The sequence below is a fragment of the Oncorhynchus clarkii genome, chromosome 16, assembly GCF_045791955.1.
Source record: "Oncorhynchus clarkii lewisi isolate Uvic-CL-2024 chromosome 16, UVic_Ocla_1.0, whole genome shotgun sequence".
Taxonomy (NCBI): Eukaryota; Metazoa; Chordata; class Actinopteri; order Salmoniformes; family Salmonidae; genus Oncorhynchus; species Oncorhynchus clarkii.
The window spans coordinates 68,876,148-68,891,848 of NC_092162.1; the positions used below are offsets into that span (position 1 = coordinate 68,876,148).

The following is a 15,701-nucleotide window of genomic DNA, read 5'->3' on the forward strand; positions in this document are numbered from 1 at the left end:
CGCTGTCAGTTCCACTTTAACCACTAAGGCCAGAGGTGGTGTGGCATATGGTCAATATACCACGGATAAGGGCTGTTCTTAGGCATGACGCAACGTGAACCCCCGAGGTGCGTTAATGCTATTATAAACTGGTTACCAACATAATTAGAAGAGTTAACAAGTAGTTTTGCTTCATACCTGTGGTATATTATCACATATACCACAGCTTTTAGCCAATCAGCACCCAGGAGCCAAACTACCCAGTTTACAAAATGAAATAGATCATTTAGGCTTCATCCCCAAAACTGTCCCCATAGGAGAACACTTTGAAGAACCCTTTTTGGTTCCAGGTAGAACCCCTTTGGTTTCAAGTAGAACCCATTCGGGTTCCATGTAGAACCCTTTTCTACAGAGGGTTCTACATGGAACACAAAAGGGTTATTTCTTACCTAGAACCAAAAAGGGTTTTCGTATGTGTCACGTTCTGACCTCTATTTCCGTTGTTTTGTATTTATTTAGTATGGTCAGGGCGTGAGTTGGGTGGGCAGTCTATGTTTGTTTTTCTATGTTTTGGGGCATTTCTATGTTTTCGGCCTAGTATGGTTCTCAATCAGAGGCAGGTGTCATTAGTTGTCTCTGATTGAGAATCATACTTAGGTAACCTGGGTTTCACTGTGTGTTTGTGGGTGATTGTTCCTGTCACTGTGTTTGTTGTCACAGGATAGGCTGTATAGGTTTTTCACATTCCGTTTGTTGTTTTGTAGATGCAAGTTATTTCATGTATCGTTCATTTTCCATTAAAGAACATGAGTAACCACCACGCTGCTTTTTGGTCCGCTTCTCCTTCTACAGACGAACGTCGTTACAGAATCACCCACCACAACAGGACCAAGCAGCGTGGTAACGGGCAACAGCAACAGCAGCAGCAGGAGAAGGAACAGAGGCAGCAGCAGCAGGAACAGCAACAGCGAGATCAGGATTTTGGGACATGGGAGCAGAATCTGGACTACACAACTTTGGAGGAGATAGACAGGTGGGCGGTCGACCCAGGGAGAGTGCCGGAGCCCGCCTGGGATTCGATGGAACAGTGCGCAGAAGGTTACAGGAGAATGAGGTTGGCGACGCAAGCATGGCGGCGCGGACGGAAGCCCGAGAGTCAGCCCCAAAAATGTATTGGGGGGAGGCACAGGGGGAGTGTGGCAGAGTCAGGAGTCAGACCTGAGCCAACTCCCCCCGTTTATCGTGAGGAGCCAAGGAGGAGCTCAGAACCAGAGCTGGTGTTGGAGGTGAGCGAAGCAGAGACTGTGAAGGAGTTAATGGGGAAATTGGAGGAGAGAGATATGAGGGAATTGCTGGTTTGGTGCATGAGGCACGACATTTGCCCGACGGAGCGTGTCAGGGATTTATTGGCACCGGGGTCAGCTCTCCATACTCATCCTGAGGTGCGTGCGAGGGGTCTGGTGAAGACTGCCAGCCTCACGCACCAGGCCTCCTGTGCATCTCCCTAGCCTTGCACGTCCTGTGCCATCTCAGCACTACAGTGCTCCTAGCAGTGCTAACTGTGGCGGGCGTGGTGCTGGTCAGGCACCGTGTTATGCAGTTGTTCGCACGGTGTCCCCAGTACGCGTGCTTAGCCCGGTGCGCTACATCCCAGCTCCCCACATCTGCCGGGCTAGGGTGAAGATCCAGCCAGGGCGGTTGGTGCCAGCCCTGCTCTCAAGATCTCTAGTACGCCTTCACGGTCCGGTCTATCCGTCACCACCTCCACGCACCAGCCCTCCGGTGGCAGCACCCCGTACCAGGCTGTCTCTCCGGCCCATCCTTACAGGGGCTCCCTCCTCTCCAGCGTGCCGGAGTCTCCCGCCTCTCCGGCGCTACCAGAGCCTTCTTCCTGTCCAGCGCTGCCGGAGTCCCCCGCCTGTTCGGCGCTACGAGAGCTACTCAGTCCGGCGCTTCCAGAGCCTTCCTCCTCTCCAGCGCTGCCGGAGTCTCCCGCCTGTTCGGCGCTACGAGAGCTACTCAGTCCAGCGCCAGCTGAGCTTCCCGTCTGCCCAGCGCTAGCTGAGCCTCCCGTCTGCCCAGCGGCGCCAGCGCCGTCCGTCTTCCCAGCGCCGCCAGTGCCGTCCGTCTGCCCAGCGCCGCCAGTGCCGCCCGTCTGCCAGGAGCCGCCAGTGCCGCCCGTCTGCCAGGAGCCGCCAGTGCCGCCCGTCAGCCAGGGGCCGCCAGTGCCGCCCGTCAGCCAGGGGCCGCCAGTGCCGCCCGTCAGCCAGGGGCCGCCAGTGCCGCCCGTCAGACAGGGGCCGCCAGTGCCGCCAGGCAACCAGGGGCCGCCAGTGCCGCCAGTCAGCCAGGGGCCGCCAGTGCCGCCAGTCAGCCAGGGGCCGCCAGTGCCGCCAGTAAGCCAGGGGCCGCCAGTAAGCCAGGGGCCGCCAGTGCCGCCAGTCAGCCAAGGGCCGCCAGGGGCCGCCAGTCAGCCAGGGGCCGCCAGTAAGCCAGGGGCCGCCAGTGCCGCCAGTAAGCCAGGGGCCGCCAGTGCCGCCAGTCAGCCAGGGGCCGCCAGTAAGCCAGGGGCCGCCAGTAAGCCAGGGGCCGCCAGTGCCGCCAGTAAGCCAGGGGCCGCCAGTGCCGCCAGTCAGCCAGGGGCCGCCAGTAAGCCAGGGGCCACCCGAGCAGCTGCCGCCCCTCTGTCCCGAGCAGCTGCCGCCCCTCTGTCCCGAGCAGCTGCCCCTCTGCCCCGAGCAGCTGCTTCACCTCTGTCTCGAGCTGCCCCTCTGTCCCAAGCAGCCCCTCTGTCCAGTGGGGTCATTGAGAGGGGTGGTCATGGTGAGTAAGCCACGCAGGCGGACAATAAGGCGGACTTGGTGTAGAGCCGCCACCGCGGACAGACGCCCACCCAGACCCTCCCCTATAGGTCAAGGTTTTGCGGCCGGAGTCCGCACCTTTGTCAGGGTTGTTTTGTATTTTAGTATGGTCAGGGCGTGAGTTGGGTGGGCAGTCTATGTTTGTTTTTCTATGTTTTGGGGCATTTCTATGTTTTCGGCCTAGTATGGTTCTCAATCAGAGGCAGGTGTCATTAGTTGTCTCTGATTGAGAATCATACTTAGGTAGCCTGGGTTTCACTGTGTGTTTGTGGGTGATTGTTCCTGTCACTGTGTTTGTTGTCACAGGATAGGCTGTATAGGTTTTTCCACATTCCGTTTGTTGTTTTGTAGATTTAAGTTATTTCATGTATCGTTCATTTTCCATTAAAGAACATGAGTAACCACCACGCTGCTTTTTGGTCCGCTTCTCCTTCTACAGACGAACGTCGTTACAGTATGGGGACATCCGAAGAACCCTTTTTGAACCCCCTTTTTCTAAGAGTGCAGTGTGTTCATTCAACATGAGATACATTGACTTCCACCCCCATTCCACTGACAACCTTAACCAGAACCAAATGAAAAATCTAATCTGTGGTAAAAAAAAAAGGCTATATCATGCCTTTTCACTTAATCCGCAGACTATATTTCGCTCCATCTATTTAAACATTAAATAAGAGACTTAAATACAACAGAAATTTTAAATAATCCATTCCTCCAGGCGAGATTTTATTAATTAAAAAAAATATTTAATTCAAAAGAAGAAACATTCAATAAAAAGGGTAATGGAAGACGATAATTCTCTCTGAGGCAGTGTGTGTGTGAGAGTGTGTGTACGTCTGGCGCAAGTGTGTGTGACTTAATGACCCCTATTATAATCCACATATCACTTCAACATTAATCAAAAACCTATCAAACTCCCAGAATTATCACATGGGATCTGTGGCCCCGGGAAAGAGAAATCACCTCTTATCCTCTAAGAGCCCATAAATCATACTAAATTGATCAAAGTCAATGTGTTTGGTTGCCTGTTAGTACGTGAGTGGTTTTTGTGAGTCTAAACACACAGGAGACTGAAAGGAATCCAAAGCAACCGTAGTGTCATCAATATCCACTTTAACAGTCTGCTTCTTGTAGTGTAGCGTGGTGAGTCCTATTCACTCACTCACATAGTAAAAGGCTACTAGATAAATACAGGATTTGTAAAGCACAGGACTAGTGGTTGAGTCTTAGATACTAGTGGTCAGCATAGGTAGTCTGAATCCCAAATCAACTCTTGCCTCTACCTCCTAGACACTTAGCGGTAGAGGTACATCTGAGAGGATTGGATAGGTCGAAGCACAATGGTGATAGCTTAATCTTGCCATTTGATAGGCCAGATGGAGTTGTTGTCAGATGGAGTATGTCTGTCTCTTGACATATTTAGTTCTGGGTGCCGAGAGAGATTACCATATTGTGGACACCTGTTCAATCCTTGCAGATCTCTCAAGTCTCCAGGGTAGGGGCTTGATTTGGAATGGTGTGATAAACTGCCTCCTTTTCTTTATGGGTGGGTGGGTGGGTGGGTGGATGGATGGATGGGTGAGTGGATGGATGGGTGGATGGATGGTTGGTTGGGTGGGTGAGTGGGTGGATGGATGGATGGATGGGTGAGTGGATGGTTGGGTGGATGGGTGGATGGATGGTTGGTTGGGTGGGTGAGTGGATGGTTGGGTGGGTGGGTGGATGGCTGGGTGGGTGAGTGGATGGTTGGGTGGATGGGTGGATGGATGGTTGGTTGGTTGGGTGGGTGAGTGGATGGTTGGGTGGGTGGGTGGGTGAGTGGATGGTTGGTTGGGTGGATGGATGGATGGGTGGGTGAGTGGATGGTTGGGTGGATGGGTGGATGGATGGTTGGTTGGGTGGGTGAGTGGATGGTTGGGTGGGTGGGTGGATGGATGGTTGGGTGGGTGAGTGGATGGATGGTTGGGTGGGTGATTATAGTTGGGTGGGTAGGTGGAAGATGGGTGGGACAGTGAGAGGCCATGAGGGTCACTGGCAGATGTAGGACACAGTCGCCAAACAACCTAACACTGACCAGAACTGACAGTGCAGCACAAGGACTGCTACAGAGCTGAAACCAGGACAGCTACCACAGATCCACTGCGAGGAAGCGTTTTCATATAGAGTATGTGACAGGTTGAATGAAGCTTCCCGTTAAAGGCCTAAAACCCACTTCATATTTTATACAGTCGTCACACTCCACACTCCTTACTCCATATTTCATGGTCATTCATCTTAATTCATACATGTTCTGTCAAGGGTTGACAGTAAGAGGCAGACCACCTTGTCTCCTTCGGCAGAGACTCACCCAGTGGAGAATTTATATCATTGCATATCTATCAATCAAACCGATTGCAGGAAGACTGGTGGTTCTAGAAATGGTAATTAGGGCTGTGACAGTCAGGAAATGTTGGATCCTGATAATTGGCAAGTCAAATGACTGCAGTCTCCTTCGAATAGAAGAAGAAAAATACAAAAAACGTTCAAAGAATGAATCATTTGGTTGCACATTTTCTCCATTTCCTCCACTCCTGACTGCATGTGCTGCCATAGAAATGGAACGAATAGAACGGGCATCCCATTCAAGTCAAATGTGTGGACTGGCGAGTTGTCACTCGTTAAAACAGCCACAAAGCTAATAGCCCTGCCTATTTTTACAATTTCTCTTTTTAAAATGTAATTTTAAACCTAACCTTAACCCTAATCACACTGCTTACCTAAAGCCTAACCCTAACCGTAAATTAAGACGAAAATGCTCATTTTTGTTTTCATTAATTTTTACAATATGCCTGTGCTATCTAGTTGAAACTGGACTGGTAGCCATTGTAAGTGTACCCATAGGAGCAAAGCAGGAAATAAAAGCAGGAAGTATGGAAGACCATCATGAAAATAAAATAATTGTCATAAACAAAAATGTATTAGGGAACGAACAGCTGACTGAAGACGGAATGCCAGGCATTTGCGCGGTTGAGTTGGTTTCTGCGATAACATGGTCCCTCAACAACGTGATCAAACTTTGTTGACGCTTGCTGAAACAAGCTACTGCATAAACATTGCAACCTCATGTCACTGGCTGCTTTATGTGAATCTAACAGCAGCTAGGTGTCAGGAGCAGGCGTGCTAGCTATAACGTAAATAATCAATCCCAATCATCAGTGGGCGTTGAGTGGTGGTGGAGAGGCTTGCTCTCCTCTCTGTAAAACAACTCTGAAGGTGAGTCTGTGTCTGACAGACAGGCAGAGCATTACAGTTGGCAGCAAGCATCATAAATGGCACCCTATTCCCTATGTAGTGCACTACTTTGACCAGTGCCCGTAGGGTGTAGTGCACTACTTTGACCAGGGCCCGTAGGGTGTAGTGCATTATAAAAAGGGAACAGGGTGTGTCAGACAGACAGGCAGAACATTAGAGTGTTGTCAAGTTGAACTTGTCTACAGCCACAACAGAACAGGAGGAAGTACATTTTTGACCAGGGCCCGTAGGGTGTAGTGCAATATAAAGGGAACAGGGTGTCTCCGACAGCCAGGCAGCCACAACAGAACAGGAGGGAGTACATGTTTGACCAGTGCACTATATAGAGATTATCATGCCATTTGAGAAACACATAAAGACATACTTAAAACAGTAATAGGTTTCATTTAGGGTCTTATACATGTCATTTTAACTTTTGATCACATGCCACCTATCACCAATATTTTTTCACATATCACCAATCATAAATTACAGCTCATGGGTTTCTCAGAAACCAATGTGTAAACACTGGCCCAAATCAAACAGACAACTACTATCATTCCTTGTGGACAGGCGCACCTGTACAATCATCCTGTTTGGGGGTCATGAACAAGCTGTTCGATATCCTTGGCCTCAGCATCCCTGTCTCCCCTCCCTCTCCCTCCTTGGTGATCTGTCCATAACAAATACCCCACCTCAATACAGAAATGTTCTATTTGATCCAGGGGCACCCTACTACTATGACTGACTCTGTGAAACAACACATTTCACTGCTCCTATCCGGTGTGTGTGACAGTAAAACATGTATTGTTTTTGTATTAATTTCGCTCACAATGAAAAAAAAAGAAAAGGATATTACAAAACTGGAAAGGATCTTCCATACTGGATCTCCGTACTGGAACAAGGATCTCCATACTGGATCTCCGTACTGGAACAAGGATCTCCATACTGGATCTCCGTACTGGAACAAGGATCTCCATACTGGATCTCCGTACTGGAACAAGGATCTCCATGCTGCATTGGCTCAATCTGTTAACTGACCACTTCCCTTAACAGACACAATCGTACTACGACACCTGGTCCCCCTTCCTTCACTTCTAGGATGTTAACTGATACTGCCCTCCCCTAAATATGTCAAAATAAACTATTGTACTAAATCTGTTTTACTGTTATGACCATTGTTATTCTTATTGTTATTATTATTATAGTTATATTTTTACAAGGTTACTATGCAATGTGATGATGCAATCTCCCCACCACCATTGTCATGTTTTGTTTTGTCTTGTATCTTCTAAGTTGTATTCCCCTAAAAAAACTATAAATAAATTATAATTCTATAACCCTGCCTGCCTGCCTGCCTGCCTGTGTCTATAGTACATGTTCACAAGACATAAAATATATCTCATCTCCTCTCACTAAAGAGTTCAACGGGTATTTCTCAAATCTGTCAAATTCAACACAAAGTGGGCTCCCGAGTGGCGCAGCAGTCTAAGTCACTGCATCTCAGTGCTAAGAGGCTTAACTGCAGCTCCTGGTTCGAATTCGGGCTGGGAGTACCCATACGACAGTGCACAGTTGGCCCAGTATCGTCTGGCTTAGGCCGTCATTGTAAATAAGAATTTGTTCTTAACTGACTTGCCTAGTAGAATAAAAATGTGAATTGGAGATTCTGCAATGCCTTTGAAGGACAGTAGAAGTTGTCCTTCTACTGTAATGTATACTTCTGGACCAACTCACCCTCCTTTGATGTAGTCCAGGAAGGTGTGTTCTGACTCCACCGTGAAAGACAGCAAAGTCACCTGGGTAAAGATGACATTCAAAACAGTTACCCAAGGGTTATTTTCACCACTTAGGTAATCAACACAAACATTATTTATTTACCCAATTGAACAATTGTTCTCAACAGTAGTGTCACCAGGGTAAAAAATACATTCAAAACAGTTTTATTTTCTGAAGGTCGCTTACCCACTTAGGTAATCAACACCAAAACAATTTATTTACCAATTTAATAATAATCACCAACCACATCAGTAATCAACATAATCCCAAATTACCTATTGAAATATTAAACACATGAATCGTTAACCCCAGGGCCCGAAGGCTAACAAAACCAACTGCCACCCAGGAATGATTCATCTAGGTAGAAGGAGTTTGTTTGATATCAGAGCGGCGCAAGCGCGCACACACACACACACACACACACACACACACACACACACACACACACACACACACACACACACACACACACACACACACACACACACACACACACACACACACAAACAAACAGATCCATCCATCTCAATGAGTTATGAGAGCAACATGATTGATGACTTGCTCTGTGATTTTAATCATCTAGCCACAGTCATCCTATTGAGGCTCTGCATCCCAAACGATGTGCGTTTGCCCAGGCAATAATAACAATTCACTGTCTCCTAAACATCAGCCACTGCCTGGGCATGGCAGCCACTCAGTCACTGAAACTGTAGGACAACGGGACGTGTGGAAGAGGACTGAAGAAGCAGCAACTCAGTCACTGATTGGACAACAAAACATGGAGGAGGAGTGAAGTTGCAGCAACTCAGGCACTGATTGGACAACAGGACATGGAGGAGGAGTGAAGAAGCAGCAACTCAGTCACTGATAGGACGATAGGACACTGATAGGACAAAACACCACCAGGTGGTGAAAGTAGGAAACAACATCTCCACTCCGCTGATCCTAAACACTGGGGCCCCACAAGGGCGCGTTCTCAGCCCTCTCCTGTACTCCCTGTTCACCCACAACTGCGTGGCCATGCACGCCTCCAACTCAATCATCAAGTTTGCAGACGACACTAGAGTGGTAGGCTTGATTACCAACAACGACGAGACGGCCTACAAGGAGGAGGTGAGGGCCCCTCGGAGTGTGGTGTCAGGAAAATAACTTCTTACTCAATGTCAGCAAAACAAAATAAATGATTGTGGACTTCAGGAAACAGCAAAGGGAGCAGCCCCCTCTCCACATCGACTGGACAGCAGTGGAGAAGGTGGAAAGTTTTAAGTTCCTCATTGTACATATCACCGACAAACTGAAATGGTCCACGCACACAGACAGTGCGGTGATGAAGGAGCAACAGCGCCTCTTCAACCTCAGGAGTCTGGAAAAATGTGGCTTGTCACCAAAAACCCTCACTAACTTTTACAGATGCACAATTGAGAACATCCTGTCGGGCTGTATCACCCGCGCGGTACAGTAACTGCTCCGCCCACAACCGTATGGCTCTCCAGAGGGTGGTGAGGTCTGCACAACGGATCACCGAGGGGCAAACTACCTGCCCTCCAGGACACCTACACCACCCGATGCCATAGGAAAGCAAAAAAAGATCATCAAGGACAACAACCACCCGAGCCACTGCCTGTTCACCCTGCTCCAATCCAGAAAGCGAGGTCAATACAGGTGCATCAGAGCTGGGACAGAGAGATTGAAAAACAGCTTCTATCTCAAGGCCATCCGATTGTTTAACAGCCATCACTAGCACAGAGAGGCGGCTGCCTACCTACCGACTTGATATCATTGGCCACTTAAATAAATGGAACACTAGTCACTATTTAATAATGCTACTTTAAGAATGTCTACATATCTCGCATTACTCATCTCATATGTATATACTGTATACTTCATCCTTCACTATATATTCTTTACTATCTAGTGCATCTTAGCCGCTCTGTCACTGCTCATCCATATATTTTATACTTATATATTCTCATCCCATTCCTTTACTAGATTGTGTGCATTAGGTTTTGAGGTGGAATTTGTTAGATATTACCTGTTAGATACTGCTGCACTGTCGGATCTAGAAGCACAAGCATTTCACTACACTCGCAATAACATCTGCTAACCATGTGTACGTGACCAATAACATCTGCTAACCATGTGTACGTGACCAATAACATCTGCTAACCATGTGTACGTGACCAATAACATCTGCTAACCATGTGTACGTGACCAATAACATCTGCTAACCATGTGTACGTGACCAATAACATCTGATTTAATTTGACATGTGGAGGAGGAGTTAAGAAGCAGCAACTCAGTCACTGATAGGAAAACAAGACATGTTGGAGGAGGAGTTAAGAAGCAGCAACTCAGTCACCGATAGGACAACAGGACGTGTGGAGGAGGAGTGAAGTAGCAGCAACTCAATCACCGATAGGACAGTTATCATCTCTATAGACTCTCACCAATGTACTTTGTTTGAGGCCATTACAACGTATTTCTCTTCTAGTGATGTTCATTTAGCCTGGTCCCAGATCTGTTTGTGTTTAGTATTGCATGCCAAACATCTCAATGGTCCGTAGGAGTTAGATAGACAGCACATGCAGATCTGGCACCAGGCTAATGTTTATTATCTGGACCATAACAAAACAAAGTATCTATCTTGTCTAGCAATCAGATAACAAACAATTAGCTACAGAAATTAAACCGTTGCAATCCTCGTACTACAAACATAAGAGTCATTAATGAACACAACAAACAGAGACGATGGGGAAGAAATATCCAGTCGCACCAGGCAAGGTGAGACGTAGATTTTAACCTGGTGTTTTTTACAACAACAAAAACGTTGGACTGACTCACCGTCCCAGAGTTGATGTATCTCTTCTTCTTGAACTTCTTCTTGGCGTTCACCACCTAGGATTCCACAGGCACAACATGAACATACATGAAAATAATATCATGTAAAAAATTATCCCATTAAATGTCTCCATTCCTCTGGGCCAATAAAGAACATCAGGTATTTTATCTTTATTTAACTAAGCAAGTCAGTTGAGAACAAACTCTTATTTTCAATGACGGCCTAGGAACAGTGGGTTAACTGCCTTGTTTAGGGGCAGAGCGACAGATTTGTACCTTGTCAGCTCGGGATATGAACTTGCAACCTTTCGGTTACTAGTCCAACGCTCTAACCACTAGGCTACCCTGCCACTCCGGTATGCTCACCCCCCCCCCCCCCCTCCATCCCCATGTTATACTGTAGGTACAGTATATGTAACGGGGCATGTGAACTCAGTCCCATAACTGCAGTGGGTAACGCTGAAATACCAGACCCTCAGGCTTAGTGTAGTACACATGTTATTCCAGACGGATCATTCCTGGGTGTATTACATGTGTGTAATAACGAACGGGACGGAATCCACCAAGGTTTGTGTCTCCGAAAGACACGTGTCAATATACATGTGTAAACACACACACACACACACGCAGCGAGAAAATGAACTGATTGCAGATGAGGGTGGGGAAGAGAGGTGATGTCTGTTAGAGACTATAACATAACTGAGATCCTTATTGTGTCTTCAGCACCTGAGGCCACAGGAAGACGTGTATGATGCAGGAGCCCTTATTGTGTCTTCAGCACCTGAGGCCACAGGAAGACGTGTATGATGCAGGAGCCCTTATTGTGTATTCAGCACCTGAGGCCACAGGAAGATGTGTATGATGCAGGAGCTGGTCGCAAGAGGATCAAGGTTATGTGAAACATCCCCAGCGCTCATTCTACAGGATCCACACATGGAAACACACGGCGCATGAAGTGCTGAATATCAAGTCAAAGCTTTCCCTTCCCCTGTCTCCATCCGCTCCTTCCACTCCCTCGTCTCTCCCACAGGGCCTCTATCCTCTCTGTCACAGTGTCGTGGTTTTCCCCCATTCCTCTCTATCCTCTCTGTCACAGTGCCACCGTTCTTCCCCATTCCTCTCTATCCTCTTTGTCACAGTGTTGTGGTTCTCCTCCAGGCCTCTCTATCCTGTCTGTCAGTGTTGTGGTTATCCCCCAGGCATCTCTATCCTCTCTGTCACGGTGTTGTGGTTATCCCCCAGGCCTCTCTATCCTCTTTGTCACAGTGTTGTGGTTCTCCCCCAGGCATCTCTATCCTCTCTGTCACGATGTTGTGGTTATCCCCCAGGCATCTCTATCCTCTCTGTCACGGTGTTGTGGTTCTCCTACAGGCATCTCTATCCTCTCTGTCAAAGTGTTGTGGTTCTCCCCCATTCCTCTCTATCCTGTCTGTCACAGTGTTGTGGTTCTCCTCCAGGCATCTCTATCCTCTCTGTCACGGTGTTGTGGTTCTCCTCCAGGCATCTGTATCCTCTCTGTCACAATATTGTGGCACCTATATCACTGTGTCAGGGTTCTGACAGGGTTCTTTTCCTGGCCTGGCTAAACAAAATAGCCAAATAGCATTCAAGTTTGCACCGTTTTTTTGTTGATTCTTTCCAATGTGTCAAGTATTTATCTTTTTGTTTTCTCATGATTTGGTTGGGTCTAATTGTGTTGCTGTCCTGGGGCTCTGTGTTGTCTATTTGTGTTTGTGAACAGAGCTTTGTTGTGGAATGTTTGGGAATCACTTCCTTTTGGGTGGTTGTAGAATTTAACAAATATTTTCTGGATTTTGATAAATAGCGGGTATCGGCCTAATTCTGCTCTGCATGCATTATTTGGGGTTTTATGTTGTACACAGAGGATATTTTTGCAGAATTCTGCATGCAGAATCTCAATTTGGTGTTTGTCCCATTTTGTTAATTATTGGTTGGTTTGCAGATACCAAACCTCACAACCATAAAGGGCAATGGGTTCTATAACTGATTCAAGTATTTTTTGACAGATCTTAACTGGTATGTCACATTGTTTGTTTCTTTTGATGACATAGAAGGCCCTTCTTGCCTTGTCTCTCAGATTGATCACAGCTTTGCAGAAGCTACCTATGGTGCTGCGGTTTAGGCTGGGGTATGTATAGTTTTTTGTGGGCTCTACGGCAATGGAGTCTAGATGGAATTTGTATTTGTGGTCCTGGCAACTGGACCTTTTTTGGAACACCATTATTTTTTATCTTACTGAGATGTAATGTCAGTGCCCAGGTCTGACATAATTTGTGCAGAAGATCTAGGTGCTGCTGTAGGCCCTCATTGGTTGGGGATAGAAGCACCAGATCATCAGCAAACAGTAGACATTTGACTTCAGATTCTAGTAGAGTGAGGCCGGGTGCTGCAGACTGTTCTAGTGCCCTCGCCAATTCATTGATATATATGTTGAAGAGGGTGGGGCTTAAGCTGCATCCCTGTCTCACCCTGTGGCCCCGTGGAAAGAAATGTGTGTTTTTTGCCAATTTTAACTGCGCAGTTGTTGTTTGTGTACATAGATTTTATAATGTTGTATGTTTTTCCCCCAACACCACTTTCCATCAATTTGTAAAAGCAGACCCTCATGCCAAAATAAGTGAAAAGCATTTTTGAAATCAAAAAAGTATGAAAAGACCTTTTTTTGGTATGTTTCTTTGTCAATTAGGGTGTGCAAGGTGAATACGTGGTGTGTCGTACGGTAATTCTCTCGCTCCCTTCCCCTAGTGGTTAGAGCGTTGGGCCAGTAACCGAAAGGTTGTTGGATCGAATCCCCGAACTGACAAAGTAAAAATATGTTGTTCTGCCCCCTGAGCAAGGCAGTTAACCCACTGTTCCCCTGGAGCTGAAGACGTGGATGTCGATTATACCAGCCCCCCGCACCTCTCTGATTCAGAGGGGTGTGGGTTAAATGGGGAAGAAACATTTCAATTGAAAGCATTCAGTTGTACAACTGACTAGGTATCCCCCATTTCCCCTTTCCAATGTCAGGACTTAATGTAACGCGCCAACAGTTTTAATTATCAGGGACCAGCAGTAGACTCAGAGGGCCAATGACTAGTATCCTTACATTCACTTAACTGTACAGTACCCTATTCCCTATATAGGGCACTACTTTTGACCTGGGCCAATAAGGATCTGTTCAAAAGTAGTGCACTATGTAGGTTACATAATACGTAACCTAAGTACGCCTAATACCCATGCAAGGTTGTGGGAGGGAAGTGTAGTCTAGGCCTGGCTCTCTAGCACTGCACTGTAACTTTTCATCTCTTTCTAATCCTTTACATCATCCACTATGATGTCCAGGTTGCTATATTACCATAGCCAAACTCAGTGGGGTTCAGTGTGAACCAGGGGAAGTTATGCTAATGCTAGCATAAGGTTGAGTAGACACTAGCACTAATGCTAATATTGTAGTGCTGTAATATACTGTATGTCTCCCAATTGAGTTGCAGAGATATTATGTCAGAATTGCGCTTGCTATTCTCCTTCCTCCTACAAGGGCCTGTGGTCTATTTGATATGTTTTTGGTTTGGTTTATTATGTTATTCTTTGTTTTATCTGTATGCCTTTGGGAGACAAATTGGGTGAGTGCCCTGCCCTCCCTTCCTCTCCACTCACCTCGTACACATTGAACTGGCTCTGGCCCCGGGACAGGTCTCGGTAGCTGGTGGTGAATTCACCGATGAAGTCATGGCTGGAAGGTAAAGTACACCACAACAACAACATGTCAGACTGTGTACATAGACATTCCCTCTGGGGTGTAGAAATGTAGAAATATGATGGATGTATTGTGTATTTGCCTCAAAAGAGCAGGAATTAAGCTGCTGAAACACATGACAGTGTTGTAGTAGTGAAACATAACAGTGTTGTAGTAGTGAAACAGGACAGTGTTGTAGTAGTGAAACATAACAGTGTTGTAGTAGTGAAACAGGACAGTGTTGTAGTAGTGAAACAGGACAGTGTTGTAGTAGTGAAACAGGACAGTGTTGTAGTAGTGAAACATAACAGTGTTGTAGTAGTGAAACAGGACAGTGTTGTAGTAGTGAAACAGGACAGTGTTGTAGCAGTGAAAAAAAATAACAGTGTTGTAGTAGTGAAACACATAACAGTGTTGTAGCAGTGAAAAAAAATAACAGTGTTGTAGTAGTGAAACAGGACAGTGTTGTAGCAGTGAAACAGGACAGTGTTGTAGTAGTGAAACAGGACAGTGTTGTAGCAGTGAAAAAAAATAACAGTGTTGTAGTAGTGAAACAGGACAGTGTTGTAGTAGTGAAACATAACAGTGTTGTAGCAGTGAAACAGGACAGTGTTGTAGTAGTGAAACAGGACAGTGTTGTAGCAGTGAAAAAAAATAACAGTGTTGTAGTAGTGAAACACATAACAGTGTTGTAGCAGTGAAAAAAAATAACAGTGTTGTAGTAGTGAAACAGGACAGTGTTGTAGTAGTGAAAAAAAATAACAGTGTTGTAGTAGTGAAACAGGACAGTGTTGTAGCAGTGAAACATAACGGTGTTGTAGTAGTGAAGCAGGACAGTGTTGTAGTAGTGAAACATAACAGTGCTGTAGTAGTGAAGCAGGACAGTGTTGTAGTAGTGAAACAGGACAGTGTTGTAGCAGTGAAACAGGACAGTGTTGTAGCAGTGAAACAGGACAGTGTTGTAGTAGTGAAACAAATAACAGTGTTGTAGTAGTGAAACAGGACAGTGTTGTAGTAGTGAAACAGGACAGTGTTGTAGTAGTGAAACACATAACAGTGTTGTAGTAGTGAAACAGGACAGTGTTGTAGTAGTGAAACACATAACAGTGTTGTAGTAGTGAAGCAGGACAGTGTTGTAGTAGTGAAACATAACAGTGTTGTAGTAGTGAAGCAGGACAGTGTTGTAGTAGTGAAACAGGACAGTGTTGTAGTAGTGAAACACATAACAGTGTTGT

The 15,701-nt window shown here is 46.4% G+C and overlaps 1 protein-coding gene across 2 annotated transcripts in view; it reads right to left on the reverse strand.

The window, feature by feature from the left end:
• Positions 1 to 15,701, reverse strand: part of LOC139368978 (copine-5-like) — a 185,444-nt gene that overhangs the window by 40,832 nt on the left and 128,911 nt on the right. For both annotated transcript variants that reach the window (XM_071108513.1, XM_071108512.1), the window contains 3 exons: positions 14,388 to 14,463; positions 10,731 to 10,784; positions 7,848 to 7,909 (listed from right to left, as the gene is read on the reverse strand). In XM_071108513.1, coding sequence (XP_070964614.1) covers positions 7,848 to 7,909; positions 10,731 to 10,784; positions 14,388 to 14,463 — 192 coding nt within the window. The remainder of the gene's footprint in view (positions 1 to 7,847; positions 7,910 to 10,730; positions 10,785 to 14,387; positions 14,464 to 15,701) is intronic.